The sequence below is a fragment of the Heteronotia binoei genome, chromosome 11 (genome assembly GCF_032191835.1).
Source record: "Heteronotia binoei isolate CCM8104 ecotype False Entrance Well chromosome 11, APGP_CSIRO_Hbin_v1, whole genome shotgun sequence".
NCBI classification, from domain to species: domain Eukaryota; kingdom Metazoa; phylum Chordata; class Lepidosauria; order Squamata; family Gekkonidae; genus Heteronotia; species Heteronotia binoei.
This window is the reverse complement of record NC_083233.1, coordinates 63,189,908-63,203,931: the sequence shown is the minus strand read 5'-3', so window position 1 is coordinate 63,203,931 and position 14,024 is coordinate 63,189,908. Positions and strand designations below refer to the sequence as shown.

The 14,024-nt window shown below is 43.7% G+C and overlaps 1 protein-coding gene across 1 annotated transcript in view; it reads left to right on the top strand.

Moving 5' to 3' along the window:
• Positions 1 to 13,603, top strand: part of LOC132579706 (protein HIRA) — a 70,114-nt gene extending 56,511 nt beyond the window's left edge. Inside the window, exons 16-25 of the mRNA XM_060250276.1 lie at positions 312 to 519; positions 1,213 to 1,314; positions 1,528 to 1,676; positions 3,323 to 3,484; positions 4,649 to 4,707; positions 5,673 to 5,778; positions 7,154 to 7,276; positions 8,749 to 8,912; positions 10,867 to 10,955; positions 12,977 to 13,603. Of these exons, the coding sequence (XP_060106259.1) occupies positions 312 to 519; positions 1,213 to 1,314; positions 1,528 to 1,676; positions 3,323 to 3,484; positions 4,649 to 4,707; positions 5,673 to 5,778; positions 7,154 to 7,276; positions 8,749 to 8,912; positions 10,867 to 10,955; positions 12,977 to 13,093 (1,279 nt within the window). The 3' untranslated portion in view covers positions 13,094 to 13,603. The remainder of the gene's footprint in view (positions 1 to 311; positions 520 to 1,212; positions 1,315 to 1,527; positions 1,677 to 3,322; positions 3,485 to 4,648; positions 4,708 to 5,672; positions 5,779 to 7,153; positions 7,277 to 8,748; positions 8,913 to 10,866; positions 10,956 to 12,976) is intronic.
• Positions 13,604 to 14,024: the final 421 nt, after the last annotated feature.

Genomic DNA, 14,024 nt, shown 5'->3' with positions numbered 1-14,024 from the left:
ATTAATTAATAGTGTGCTCTACAGGCAATGTGGCCCAGTAACAGGATGCAAGTTTAAAGCTGTATGTTGAACGTCTCCCTTTCAATCCTGTCACTATGTCTCTGTGACTGTATGTATAACCTCATTGGGAAAGACCATCAAAAGTCTAAATTTGAGGCCCTCTCAATGCGAGGCCTGGGCTCAATGGCCCTCCTGACGTCATTTGCGATAGGCCCTGTCCTGATGCTTAGCAAGAAGCACACTGTAGGCTTCTTCAAGTAGCACTGGAAAGCTGCGGAACCTGTGCAACTAATCCTCTACCTCTTATGCAGGTTAAAAGAGCAGAACTCAATTAGGGACAGTAAACCCCGGGATCTCCTGGAGAGCAGCAGCGATAGCGATGAAAAGATCCCAGCTAAGCCCCACTCTCACTCATTATCCAAGCGTAAACTGGAACTTGAGATTGAGACCGTAGAAAAGAAGAAAAAAGGCAGGCCTCGAAAGGACTCCAGGCTGATGGCCGTCCCTCTAACCGTTCAGGTAACCCAGATTTTGCTTCTCCTTTTTTTCAAAATTGGGGGCTTTGGCTCAGGCAAAGAACCTGTGCTTGGCATTTAGAAAGTCCCAGGATCAATCCCCAGCATCTTCAGTTAAAAGGAGCAGACAATATTTGAAAGATCTCTGCCTGAGATCTGGAGAGCCACTGCCACTCTGGACGGTACTGACTCTGATGGACCAGTGTTTAGATTCAGTAGAAGGCAGCTTCCTGTGTTCATATGTGACTAGTCTTGCAGTGGGGTGGCCATGGGGAAATCCAGGGATGTTACAGTAGTATACTATGCAGAGTTACCCCAGTCTAACGCCAGTGATTTCAGTAGGCTTAAACTGGAGTTAACCCTTCATAAGCAGTGCACAGCCTGTAAGGTTTCCCTGCTCCATTGGCTTCATTTTGTACCATTTCAAAGCACGTGGGTCTGATTTTGTTAATTTGCAGTGTCATATTTTTCTTCATATCAAGGAAGGAGACCCTGAGCATGTAGGAGCTCCTATTTTGTCTGTGGGTGATCTGAAGCTGCTACTTTATTTATTTTCTATTTATTTATTCGGGATTTATATCCCGCCCTTCCTACTTGGCATATAATTGGCATGGGGGCCAGCCACTTTACACAGTGACATGTATAATATCCATGCACAGATTGATTTATCAAAGCTGTTGGAATGTTTGTCTTCCAGTCCCCTGCAATCCTGGCTTCTGAGAAGGACGGTGCTTGCCACAGTGCCCCGCTAGTGCTTAAATTGCCAACCCCAATCCCCCAGAAATCGTTTACATTGCAAGTAAGTGGACCTAGGCTGATGGAACAGAGCAGTCTTGTGCTCGTATACTTACTTTTCCACCCAAGACTGTTTTTTTACACTTCTTGTTAAATGTATACCTTACCATTTTAGCTATTAAGGGACACCTCTTTGGGTGTCTTGTCTTTCTCTTTCTTTCATTTTTGCTCCGTTCTTGATCAGCTTCCATCCTATTAAGACAATTACTTTTTGCAGGTCAGCTCAGATCCTTCCATGTACATTGAAGTGGAGAACGAAATTACGTCAGCGGGAGGTTCTAAACTGAGCAGGCTGAAGTGCAATCGAGAAGGCAAAGAGTGGGAAACAGTCCTCACCAGCCGGATTCTCTCCGCTGCAGGAAGCTGGTAAATGCATTTATTGGTATTAGCCAAAGGCTGAACAAGAATGCTTTGGGGCCAGAACCATTCACTCGGTCATGCGCTTTTGTATAGCACAGGATTCCCCAGCATTGTTGAGCTTGAGTGAATGCCATTTGGAGCATGGGCAACCACTAAAAGGCTGCCATGGGACCTGCAACCATGTGCCAAATATTGCGAGATTCCAAGCCACTTTTCTTCCTTTGATGAACATCTATATTTATTTGCTTTCTGCTCTCATACAGGCCACCAAGGCAGCGAACATACATAGTGAAACCACACTTTAAAACCAACCACCCTCCCATTAAAACAATTAAAATACAGAACTGAAATGCACACAAAAGGCATAAAAACAACAGTTCAAACTTTAGGCAGGAAAGAGGGATGACGAGGCCCCCTGAGGAGAGAGCTCAAGAATTACGGTGCCATGTTTGAGAAGGCAGTTTCTACATAGATGCTCTCTTCAGAAAAAAAAGGTGATGGCTCCTGGACTCTTCTGAAGCACCTACTTTTCCAAGGAGATGGCGGGAAGCCAGGATGAGCTCTTTGCTTCTGGGAAAATGTGCTTAGGAAAGAAGAAAGTGGACATCTGAAAACACGTGTGCAGGCACCACGCTAGGGATCACTGGTATAGCGTTTCATGACATTCAGAGTGCTTCATGGAGACTAGCTCATTGTAATCTTCACAACTCTGTAAGGTAGATCAGGATTGTTATTCAGTCGCACAGTCGATTCCGACTCTTTGCGACCCCATGGACCAAGTCACGCCAGGCCCTCCTGTCTTCCACCATCCTCCAAAGTCTGCTCAAATTCGTGTCAGTTACATCAGTAACGCTGACTAGCCATCTCATCTTTTGCTGTCCCCTACTTCTTTTGCCTTCTGGATTACTATTCCCATATTGCAAATGAGCAGTTGAACCTGGGAGAGTGGTTTGATTAAGGCTACCAAACCAAGTCCATGGCAGAGATGATATTTGAACTGGGGACTTCTTGATTAGAATCTTAGCCAATTAGAACTGCCCACTGCAACTTATATTTCATTACAGGCATCTTTAAGGATTTCTTCATCTAAAAAAAGAAATTGTATACTTAAAATTTATGCAAAAACAGCCCTGACCTGGTGGATAGCATAGGCAGGCATGATCTCAGAAGCTAACTAGGGTTGAATCTGGTTAGCACTTGCGTGGGAGACCTCCTTGAAATACCAAGTTGTGAGAACAAAGGCAGAATATCCCTGAATACCCTTCAAGGCCCCAGTTGGGGTCAGTCACTGGAGGTCAACATGACTTCCAGTTGCAGGCACACACATGCATACACACACACACAACAAAACAGAAACTGAAGAGCCTGTTAGTTTAAAATAGTAAATAACAAAAGCTATTTAAGTACACAGCAGGAAGCCAGTTAAGACAAACAATTGGACCATTAAGTGACAGAGATGTGAATGGATACTGGAGAAGAATAAGGAAACTGAAGAGAACCAAAATGAATTCTTTGCTTGACTCTTTAGAATGTTCTCCTTTTCTGACATGCAGATCTTGGGCTCATTTCCCAGTTATGTGTCAGTTAATGTTTCACCTTCAATGCTTTCTGTTGCCACTCTGACTTGAAATTTCCCCTCTGCTTCTCTCCAGCGAGGTGGTGAGCGTCGCTTGTGAAAAGCGGACCCTCTCAGTGTTTTCAGCATGCGGCCGCCGCCTTCTCCCCCCCATCGTCTTGCATTCACCTATCTCCACCTTGCACTGTACAGGTTTCTACATCATGGCTCTCACGACTGCCGCGACCCTATCAGTCTGGTAAGTGGTGAGCTTTCTGGTTGCACTGCATTGGTCAAAACAAAACATTTCTGAATGGCATGAGCTGAAGCCATTCCATTGTGTCCATGTCTAGATGTCAAGGCAAATCTCTGCTTAACAAAGTTTGAGTTCAGTGGCAACTTTCAGACCAACAAAGTTTTATTCAAGGTATGAGCTTTCGTGTGCATGTTCACAAAAGCTCGTACCATGGTTAGTTGAAAGATGCCAGTGGTCTTGGTTGGTTTGAAAGGTGCCAGTGGACTCAAACTTTGTTCTGCTGCTTCAGACCAACACAGCTGCCCACCTGAATCAAACCTCTGCTTGTTTGTGATGGGCACAAACATGGCTTGTTCGCTGTGCTCACATATACCCTCCTGCTCTCATTCATGGGGCCTAATTTAAAAGCTTTCTGCTTTGAAAAGACTTTCATCAGGCTCCAGTTCACCCCGATGTCCAAACTGGAGTGTGGGCATTTGTATCCATTCTAGTTTAGAGTCTCAGGGCACGAGAAGGAAACATATGCTAGTTTTGGCAGGTGCCTATGTTCAGACACTTGTCAAGTTTGGACAAGGCTTCCCAAACCAGGAAGCTTTCAATCATGTGTAAGATGGAGGGAGGGTGCAGAGAGGAAACAAGCCTATCACAAGGTCAGTTATGATGTCTGCAAAGTGGTCATAGCCTTGGTGGAAGATAGTCCTTGCCGTTGAAACAAAGGCCCTTGGTGTCGAATGGGTTTGCATGTTGTCATCAGGAGCTCTGCTGATGAGAATCCAGAAGACCCCCCTACCAACTTGCTCCTCACAGACAGATGCTCCCCGTTGAATGCCCCATGTTGATAATTGATGCACCCCACAGCAAGGTTATTACATACCAAATAGCGAAATTTTATAGAGGTCCCATTGTTTGTGCATTGAATCTCCTGCACGGTCTTTGCCTTTTTAAGAAGTTACAGTTAGAATGTTAAAAACAAAGAACCAAATACATTTAATTTAAATGACATCAGTGTTCAGGGTGTTTTACAGAGTAATCACCAAAATCAGATCTCTGCCCTGAAGAATCTTAACGTTTGTCTCAATACAGGCAGTAGGGAGAAAGGCAAGGTAAATGGGGAAGAATATTCACTATCAAGGACATTGCCTTTATTTGTCATTCTCTTTTTTTCAGGAATGTTCAGAAGCGGTCAGTCGTGGTGAAAGATGAATCCCTGCAAACCATTCTAGCAGGTAATGGACATAATTTCACTGGCAGACCTAATCAGAAGTAAAGAGCTGCATATATGCCATACCATATGCTTAAAAAAGGTACATGGCTAAAATCTGGATACAACTCCCTCTACTGTGCACCGTGTTTGAGCCCTGTTATTCAGTCTTCCCCTACAACTACCTTGCAGCTGCTGCACCTCCCCCACCCCCCGGGCACCCTGTGTCCAGTTCTTTGGCTGCTCTGGTCTCCCAGCATGTTGCAGACAAAAGACGATTGGAAGAGAAAAAAAATCCACACTTTGTTATTCCCTCCAGCTCAAGTGCATATAGAGAGATCGACAGTGCAATCCAAAACAGGTCTATTCAGACTCCTACTGAAAGCTTACTCCCAGGGAAGTCTTCTTAGAAATGCACTGTGATATTTAAATGCCTCTGATTTTTCTTGACTTGTAAGTTAAATACCTTCTAAGTCTTTTCTAGAGTCTGATGTGAGTCAGTAGCCAAAACGTGATTACCCCGACATACAGCATTTTTTGGTAAACAGAATATAATGTGTTGGCTAGTGAACATGACCTCTGAGTTTAAAAAGAGCAGTCTTATGTTATATCCGACTTTAGCTCAGTGCAGTACGCTTTGACAAGTAGCAGCCCTCCAGATTCTCCAGGAGAGGTCTTTCTCAGTCCTGCTGCTTTTTTTTTAAATCATGATTTGGAAATGCTTGGGATTAAATCTGCATGCAGAAGTGTTCGATGTACCATTGAGAGATGATGCATCTGACCAAGTGCTGTCTACTAAAGCAGCAGATCTCTGAGATCTCAGGCAAGGGTCTTTCCAAACAACAGCTGGAACTGCCAACTACTGAACTGGAACTCACAGATGCAAAGTTTGGCTCTGCCATCGAGCTATCACCCCATTTGATTTTTTGCGGCAAGGAAGTCTCATCTTTTGGTTTGACTTCCTTCTCTTTTCTTCTTCTGTTTCTCAAGGCAGTGAAACCACTGTATCTCAGATCTTATTGACACAGCATGGCATCCCAGTAATGAACATGTCTGATGGAAAAGCATATTGCTTTAACCCTTCTCTTTCCTCCTGGTAAGTGCCAAATGAGAAATATTTATCTGTTTTCATTTTTAAGCCAAGTGGGATCTGACCTAGCTTAGTTCTTCAGTTCCTTTTGAACGTTTGTCCTTGAAAACATATGGCAGTTGTCCATCAGTTGGTTTCCCCTCCCATCCTCGAACAGCCTTTTCAACTTCAGCGGTCTTGTTCTGCAATAAATGGACTATAGAAGGCAGCTTTAGATTTGAAGCCTGTTGCTTTGCAGTGTGCTGCCTCGCTACTGAAAACATGAATTTGCTTCTTTAACAGTTTTGGTCAGGTTCAGATATAAACTGCAAGCTGTGGTTGCCACCATGGGGAAACAAACCAGGCTGGGAGGAATGGGCTTGCACTCTTCTTCCAGTTTGGTGTATGGTTAAGTGTGCGGACTCTAATCTGGGAGAACCGGGTTTGATTCCCCACTCCTCCACCTGCAGCTGCTGGAATGGCCCTGGGTTAGCCATAGCTATCGCAGGAGTTGTCCTTGAAAGGGCAGCTTCTGGGAGAGCTCTCTCAGCCCCACCCACCTCACAGGATGTCTGTTGGGGGGGGAGAAGATATAGGATATTGCAAGCCTCTCTGAGTCTCTGATTCAGAGAGAAGGGCGGAGTATAAATCTGCAGTTGTCTTCTTCATGTACACTGATCTGATTAGAAATGCTGCTTTCACAGTAAATCTTAGCTTGCCATTATGTCCAAAATTACAAGTTTCACATTTGAGAGGTAACATAGTGCAGTGGTTAGTGTTGTTGCAGTGGGTGACCCAGATTCTGATTCACACTCTGCCATGGAGACCCGCTGGGGGACGTTGCGGCAGTAGCACACTTTCAGCTTGACCTACCTCACAGAGCTGTTGTGAGGATAAAATGGGAAAGGGAAGAAACATGCACTAAGCTCTTCGGAGAAATGGCAGGATAAAAATGTTTTAAAAGGGGGGGAAATGCCTAGTGGGGACCAAGTGCATTGCAGCTGGCAAAGTGAGCTGTAGTCTACAAACATTTATGCAGAGTGAAATCTTCTTAAACCTTAAGATACCACCGTGCTCCTGTTTGTGTCCACTGCAACAGACTAACAAAGCTTCTGCTCTGGGAAATGGCAAACTGTAGCTTGCTGATTTGGATGTAACTACTAATTGCAGTATACCCCATGTATATCTAATTAACATGAGCCCAAGATTATCCCAGATTTGTACAAACAGAAGTGAACCACACTTTGCCACTACATCTGAAATGAGCTGGAGTGTCTGGAAGCACAGATTTCAAGTAGTGTTCAATGAATGGAACTTTGCCAGACAGGAAAAATATAAACAAAAGTCAGCGGTAACAATTTGCAATTGATTCTGCTTTTTTAAATATTTGATCTCTTTCCAGGAACCTTGTCTCTGACAAGCAGGAGACTCTAGCACAATGTGCAGACTTCAGGAACAGTTTACCGTCCCAGGAGGCTATGTTGTGTTCAGGACCCTTAGCCATAATACAAGGGAGAACTTCCAAGTACGGACATTGACTTTTGTCTATTTAATGACTACTATAGTGTGTTATTTTTCTTCTTCTCCCACTTTGCTCACTTGAGTTCTTCATATCTGGAGCTTATTTCTTATCCTTTGACTCATGCACCATTCCTGAGATGAGGGCTTCCACGTGAAAGCCGTGGTTTGCATTTCTTGGTATGTGAACGGTGGGGGGGAGTGTCAGCTGAGGCTTCCTCCCATACCCCACTTCATGGACAGCACCTGCCATCAGTCTGGGTTTATGTTGATTTGAAAACCCCATCTTTCTAGTCACGCTGGTATCGTCGTGATAGTCCCATCCAAGCAAGAGAGATTATATACCACTTTCAACCAATGTTCCCTCTAAACTGCAGAATCTTGTGATCGAAAATTCTACTTTGTGAGCTACTGGTATTAAAATTGTGAGCTACTGGCATTAAAGTTGTGAGCTACTGCACAAATTATTGTGCTCTGGGGCCATTTTCCCTGAGCTAAGACAAAAATGTGTGAGCTGGAGGCTAAAAATCTGTGAGCTAGCTCACGCTAACTCAGCTTAGAGGGAAAACTGCTTGCGACAACTCTTTCCCCCCCCACCACCACTACCCCTTATGCCTGAAACTGCTTCCCAGGGCTCCTGTGTGACACTACTTCCCTTCCCTCCAATCCCGCCTTTGATCCATCCATCCCCCTTTCCTCTACTCAAGCTAAGCCTAAGAATATGCGATTGGAACAAGCGGGCATTTCCCCCCTGTTAATCCTGGTCTCCCTCTTTGCATTGATGTTTAGATTGTAACTTCTTTGGGGCACAGAACTCTCATCTGGGCATGGCCTGTCAGAACTTTTGAGCTGCTTTGAGTGTTCCTCTAACACTCTGCTCAATGATGGCACGGTGTTAAATTTAAAAAAGAAAGTTTCCAGTTGGTAGAGAAATACAGAGAGTTGCCTCTGTAAGTAATTGACAGAAACCTTCTGCTTTACTAAGTGCTGGAAAGAAGATTTTAAGCTAAAGTTTTGATTTCATCCCTGACTTGATTGTCCCAGGCTAGCTCTATCTCATCAAAAGCTAAGCAGGGTTTGCCCTGTTAGTATTTGGATGGGAAACCTCCAAGGAAATCTTGGGTTGCAGCGCAGAGGCAGGCAATGGCAAACCGCCTCTGAATCTCTCTTGCCTCGAAAACCCTACTGGGCTGGCATAACTTGGTTATGATTCAGTGGCAGTTTCAACCACCAAAGCTTTGATTTAGGAGCTATCCAGTACTGTGACCTCACATCATGACTGAAGCATTTGTTTTTCCCCATGTAATAATCACATCTCTGGGATCATTGGCCATGCTTGAGCATTGTCTCCCTTCAGAGGTCTATAAAGGCTCTTTCACCATGAATCATGTCGATGCCATAATGTTTGCACATGCACACACATGGATCAACTGCTTCGCTACACCTGAAAGCGTTCCTGTGTCTGCTCTTCCATTGCAGTTCCGGGAGGCAAGCTGCACGATTGTTCTCCATGCCTCGTTTAGTACAGCAGGAAACGACCCTGGCGTACTTGGAGAGTCAAGTAGCAGCCGCTCTTACATTACAGTCAAGTCATGAATACCGCCATTGGCTCCTTATCTATGCACGGTATCTAGTTAACGAAGGTGAGGCTTGGAGTGTTTTGTTCTTCAGTATACTGCAATAGCGAGCTTAGCAGCCTGCACAAATGAATGTTTGGGAGTGGCATGTGGGGGGGTTCTTAGTTATCAAATTTCGGGGGGAGGGAGGCATGCTGTTTTGCAAGTTCATCCTCGTTTAATCCCTTTGTCAGCTTCCTGTCTAGTAGCTAGTCTTCCTCATTTTCTGATCACCTCAAAGAGTTCCTTTTCCCCCCTTATATTCATTTATATTCTGCCGTTCTTACTGGGACTCAAAGCAGATTGCAAGTACAATAGAAGCAGTCAGTCAGTAAGCTGGTTACAGACTGCCAGTGAGGGGGAGCTCACCACCTTCCTTGGTGACTGATTCCACTGTTGAAGAACTCGTGCTGTAAAAAAGGCTTTCCTAATATCCAGCAGGTACCTTCCTGCCTTTAATTTAAACCCATTATTGCGAGTCCTATCCGCTGCCAACGGGAATAGCTCCCTGCCCTCCTCTAAGTGACAGCCCTTCAGGTACTTAAAGAGAACAATTGTGTCCCTCCTCAACCTCCTCTTCTCCAGGTTGAACCTTTAAGAGGTGGTGGTCTCTCCTCCTTGGGAAGTTTTTAAACTGAGGGTTAGATGGCCATCTGACAGCAATGCTGACTCTATGACTCATGATGAATTTAGGCAAGCCTAGAGAGGTAGGGCAGGAAGGGATGAGCCAGTGCTTGCCTCTCGTGGTCCTTTCTTATACACCCAGGATAATGCTAATTGCCACTTTGGGGTCAGGAAGAAATTTTCTTCCAGGCCAGATTGGCCCAGGGAGGCTTGTTATGAAGCTGAACATATGAAGCTGCCTTATACTGAATCAGACCTTTGGTCCATCAAAGTCAGTATTGTCTTCTCAGACTGGCAGCGGCTCTCCAGGGTCTCAAGCTGAGGTTTTTCACACCTATTTGCCTGGACCCTTTTTTGGAGATGCCGGGGATTGAACCTGGGACCTTCTGCTTCCCAAGCAGATGCTCTACCACTGAGCCACCGTCCCTCCGTTGTATTGTTGTCTTCCTCTGGTCGTAGAGCAGGGGTCACTGGGCAGGGGACGTGGCCGTGAATTTCCTGCATTGTGCAGGGAGTTGGGCTAGATGACTCTTGCAGACCCTACAGCTCCATGTTTCCGAATACTCGAAGCTGCCTGATGCTGTATCAGTCCATCTCCTCTGATTAGCTCAGCTCTTACTGGGTCAGTGTAACGTCATTCTTCCTGTGTCTCAGATGGTCTCAGTGAGTTCTGCCTCGTGACTTGTGCAGAGGATTTAATTTTTTTTTTCACTACGAAGTAGTGGCAATTTGAATAGCAATACACACAAAATTAAAAAGGGAAATAAATGAAGCATCTGATGTACATACTTACGATAGCATTCTAAAATAAATTATAAAATTAACTAAGGTAAAGTTTCATTAGAATATATCAAGAAGACTGTCAAAAATAAGTTAACTTTTTATAATACTGGTTACTTGGAACTACACCATTTTCAGAGAAGTATGTGACTAAAGGATACCATATTGACACTACATGATGTTCATATTGGTCATGTGTAATATCGTAAGAGTTTTAAGGGATCTTACATAGTATGAAAGTTTCCTAGACTCTTTGATACCAAGTTTCAATGACAGGAATAGATTTATCTACCCAATGTGAAGCTATAACTAGTCTTGCTGTTGTGATTAGTATGAGTTAATTCTGCCAAGCTGGGACTTATTTTAGGGTCCTTCCAATTATGGAGTAGAAAAATATCCAGTTCCATGGGAAGGTTTAAGTGAGTGATATTTTTTATTTGGTTTTTTACTTGTTGCCAAAAGTTATAAATGTGCCTACAGCACCACCAACCATGAATAAAGTCGGCTTTCTCTCTAGATGACTCAGGATTTAATTTGATAATTTACAGAATATACTTTTGCTTCCAATGTTCTTTAGGGTTTGAATATCGATTACGGGAATTATGCAAGGATTTGCTGGGTCCAGTCCATTGCTCTCCTGGCAGCCAGTGGGAATCAACTGTTGTGGTATGTTGTTGTTTTTTCTCTGGATTGGATGAAACAAAGCTCCTTGCATCTGTTGAGCATAACATAAAAATGAAATGGCTGATCAATGCACTGGCTGCCAGTGGTATACCGAGTTCGCTACAAAGTGCTGGTTATCACCTTTAAAGCCCTATATGGCCGAGGACCTACCTACCTGAGGGACCGTCTCTCCCCATATGAGCCCTAGAGAGCGCTGAGGTCAGCTGGAAAAACCAGCTGAATGTCCCTGGGCCAAGGGAGGCCAGATTGAAGGCCACCCGGGATCGGGCCTTCTCTGTCGCAGCTCCACTGCTGTGGAATCAACTCCCTGAGGAGGTGCGGGCCCTATGATGCTTAGATCAATTCCGTAGGGCCTGTAAGACCCACCTTTTCAAGATGGCCTTCAACTAATGACAAAGCTAGGAAATGCTGCTGAAAATGCTTTTAGTTACTGAATTCCACTGAAGATCTAATGTTTATAACTCCACACTGTTAAATGTTAATTTTAATAATTTATAATTTTGTTTTAACCATGTTTTTATAAGTATAATTGATGTACAGTGTATTTTATGTTGTGAGCCGCCCTGAGCCTGCTTCGGCGGGGAGGGCGGGATAGAAATAAAAAATTATTATTATTATTATTATTATTATTATTATTATTATTATTAGTTGCAAGGAACTTTTCTTGTGGATGTTGGTAATTTTTTAATTTTAAAGAGTGGGTTTTGGAATATTGACAGCTGTGCTTGAGAATGCTGACTTCTGTTTTTATGTCATAAAAATTGCCCAGAGCAGTGGTTCTGGAGCATGATTATTGTGAATTGCTATGGCAAAGTTGAGGGTTTGAGTAGATGCTAGCAATTGTGTTGATGCAGTGTTGCACCTTTGGACAGTGTGCTGATATTATATGCTGACTCATGGCAGGTTGATCTGAGCTGCGGCAGCAGCAGTCCCAGGGTTTTACAGAATTAGTGCCTGTGTTTTTTGCAGCAGACAAAAGCACATCAGCACAGAAGAGCATAGTATCAGTTGGCCTGAGGTCAACCTGGCCTGTAAGCTTTGTGATTGACTGAAGATTTGAACTCAAGTTTCCCATGTCCTAGTCACTCTAGCCACCATACCAGGGGTGGCCAGACTGTGGCTCAGGAGCCACATGCGGCCTTTCTCACATATTGAGTGGCTCTTGAAGCCCCCACTTGGCCAGCTTGGAGAAGGCATTTCTATCTTTAAATCACTTTGCCAAGCCAGTCAGTGGCTTGGAGAATGCATATAAAGTTTAAAGTTGCTTTATTGCCATCTCTTCCTCCTCTCTCTCTCTCTCCCCCTCCCCTCCCCTCCCTCAAACATCTGACATTCATGTCTTGTGGCTCTCAAACATCTGACATTTATTTTACGCAACTCTTACGTTAAGCAAGCCTATAATGACACTGACTGCTGAGTTGCCTGGTGTAAGAACCGCCATCCATAAGACTACCTAAACTGGCAGAACCAGCGCCATAACAGCTCTATCGCTGCCAGATATACTCATATACTTAGTCTAATGAATTATGTATTTTAACTTAACTGACTGGTTTTTATGTTTAATTTTAATTGTTAAATTTAAAGTTTTATTATTTATGTTAATGTGTAAGTTGTTGTTAGCCGCCCTGAGCCGCCTAGGCGGGGAGGGCGGGATAGAAATAAAAATTATTATTATTATTATTATTATTATTATTATTATAAGCAAGTGTGGCCACCCCTGCACTATGCCGTACTGGCTGTCCTGCATTTCATGGTCCACTGATACAGCTGCTTACAGCTGTTTTCTTTATAACCTTGTATGTAGGGAGTGTGAGTCCAGTGAGTCCTTTGCTCGTGCATCTGATGAAGTGGACTCTGGTCCTTGGAAGCTTACTTTTAGAATAAAAGCATGTTAGTTTTAAAGGTGCAGCAAGATGATTGGTTGCTTTCTTTAAAAATATTATTATTGGATTTGCAGTGTAACTCATGGTAAACATTTTATTTTTATTTTCCCTTCTGCACAGGGTTTACGAAAGCGAGAGCTACTCAAGGAACTGCTGCCTGTCATTGGACAGAACCTTCGTTTCCAGCGGCTTTTCACAGAATACCAAGAGCAGCTGGACATCTTGAAAGACAAATAGCTTCTTCCCCGTTGTTTATCTGACCTAAGAGAAACTTTGGCAGTGCAGCATTGTTTAACAAGCCAGAAGTGGAGGGGCCACTGTACAGATTGGAACACTCCCGGGAGGCGCAGTACAAGAACGCAGGCCCGAGGTGTTTTAATGGGCAAAAATACTGTAGGGTTTTTTTTTAAAGGTCGTGAAAGAAGTACGTGGAAATGGGGATGGACCAGGTGTATTCTCCAAACGCAATTCAAGCATTGCCGCCATGACCTGCAGTCGCCATGGAAACTGCGGAGATGCCCTTCTGGGATCCTTTTGCATCTGGATCTCAATGCAAGAACTATTAAAGTGACTATCAGGGCGCCGTTGGGATTTGAGGAATACAAAGTGAAAAGCACAGTACAAAAGAATAAATTTGACAGTCCACTAGCCCTTTTTTTGAGGTGCTTTGCCTAAAGATTTGTCAAGGCTCTGTCCTATATTTGGGTGAAAGGAGGAGCCCCCTCCTGCCCCCATGAAAGAAAATTTCATTTAAAAAGGACATTTAAGAATTATGCAGCCGACAGACTCTTAACTGTGAATACACTAAAATAAATAAAGTGCAGGCTGTTCTATCACATGGACTATTTTTGTACTAGAATTTGCTAACTTGTAATATGGAATTTTATTTGGCCAATAGTAACCAGAATTTTGTTCTCCCTTACAGAACTCCCCAGTTGTTTGAAATTTAAAAAAAACCACACAAAAACTTTGTTAATTATGACAGCTGTTGTTGCTGAAGAACTGTACCAAAATTAACATCTTCCGGTTTTTAATTTTTAACTGTTTGTAAAAGACATTTGGGGGGGAATGAGGGGGGGATAGCTGAAGGGAAGGGCTGGGATTTGGGGGGGGGGAGGAGGGGGGCTTTTGTAAAATACAAATAATAAATGAACATTGCATCGATCTA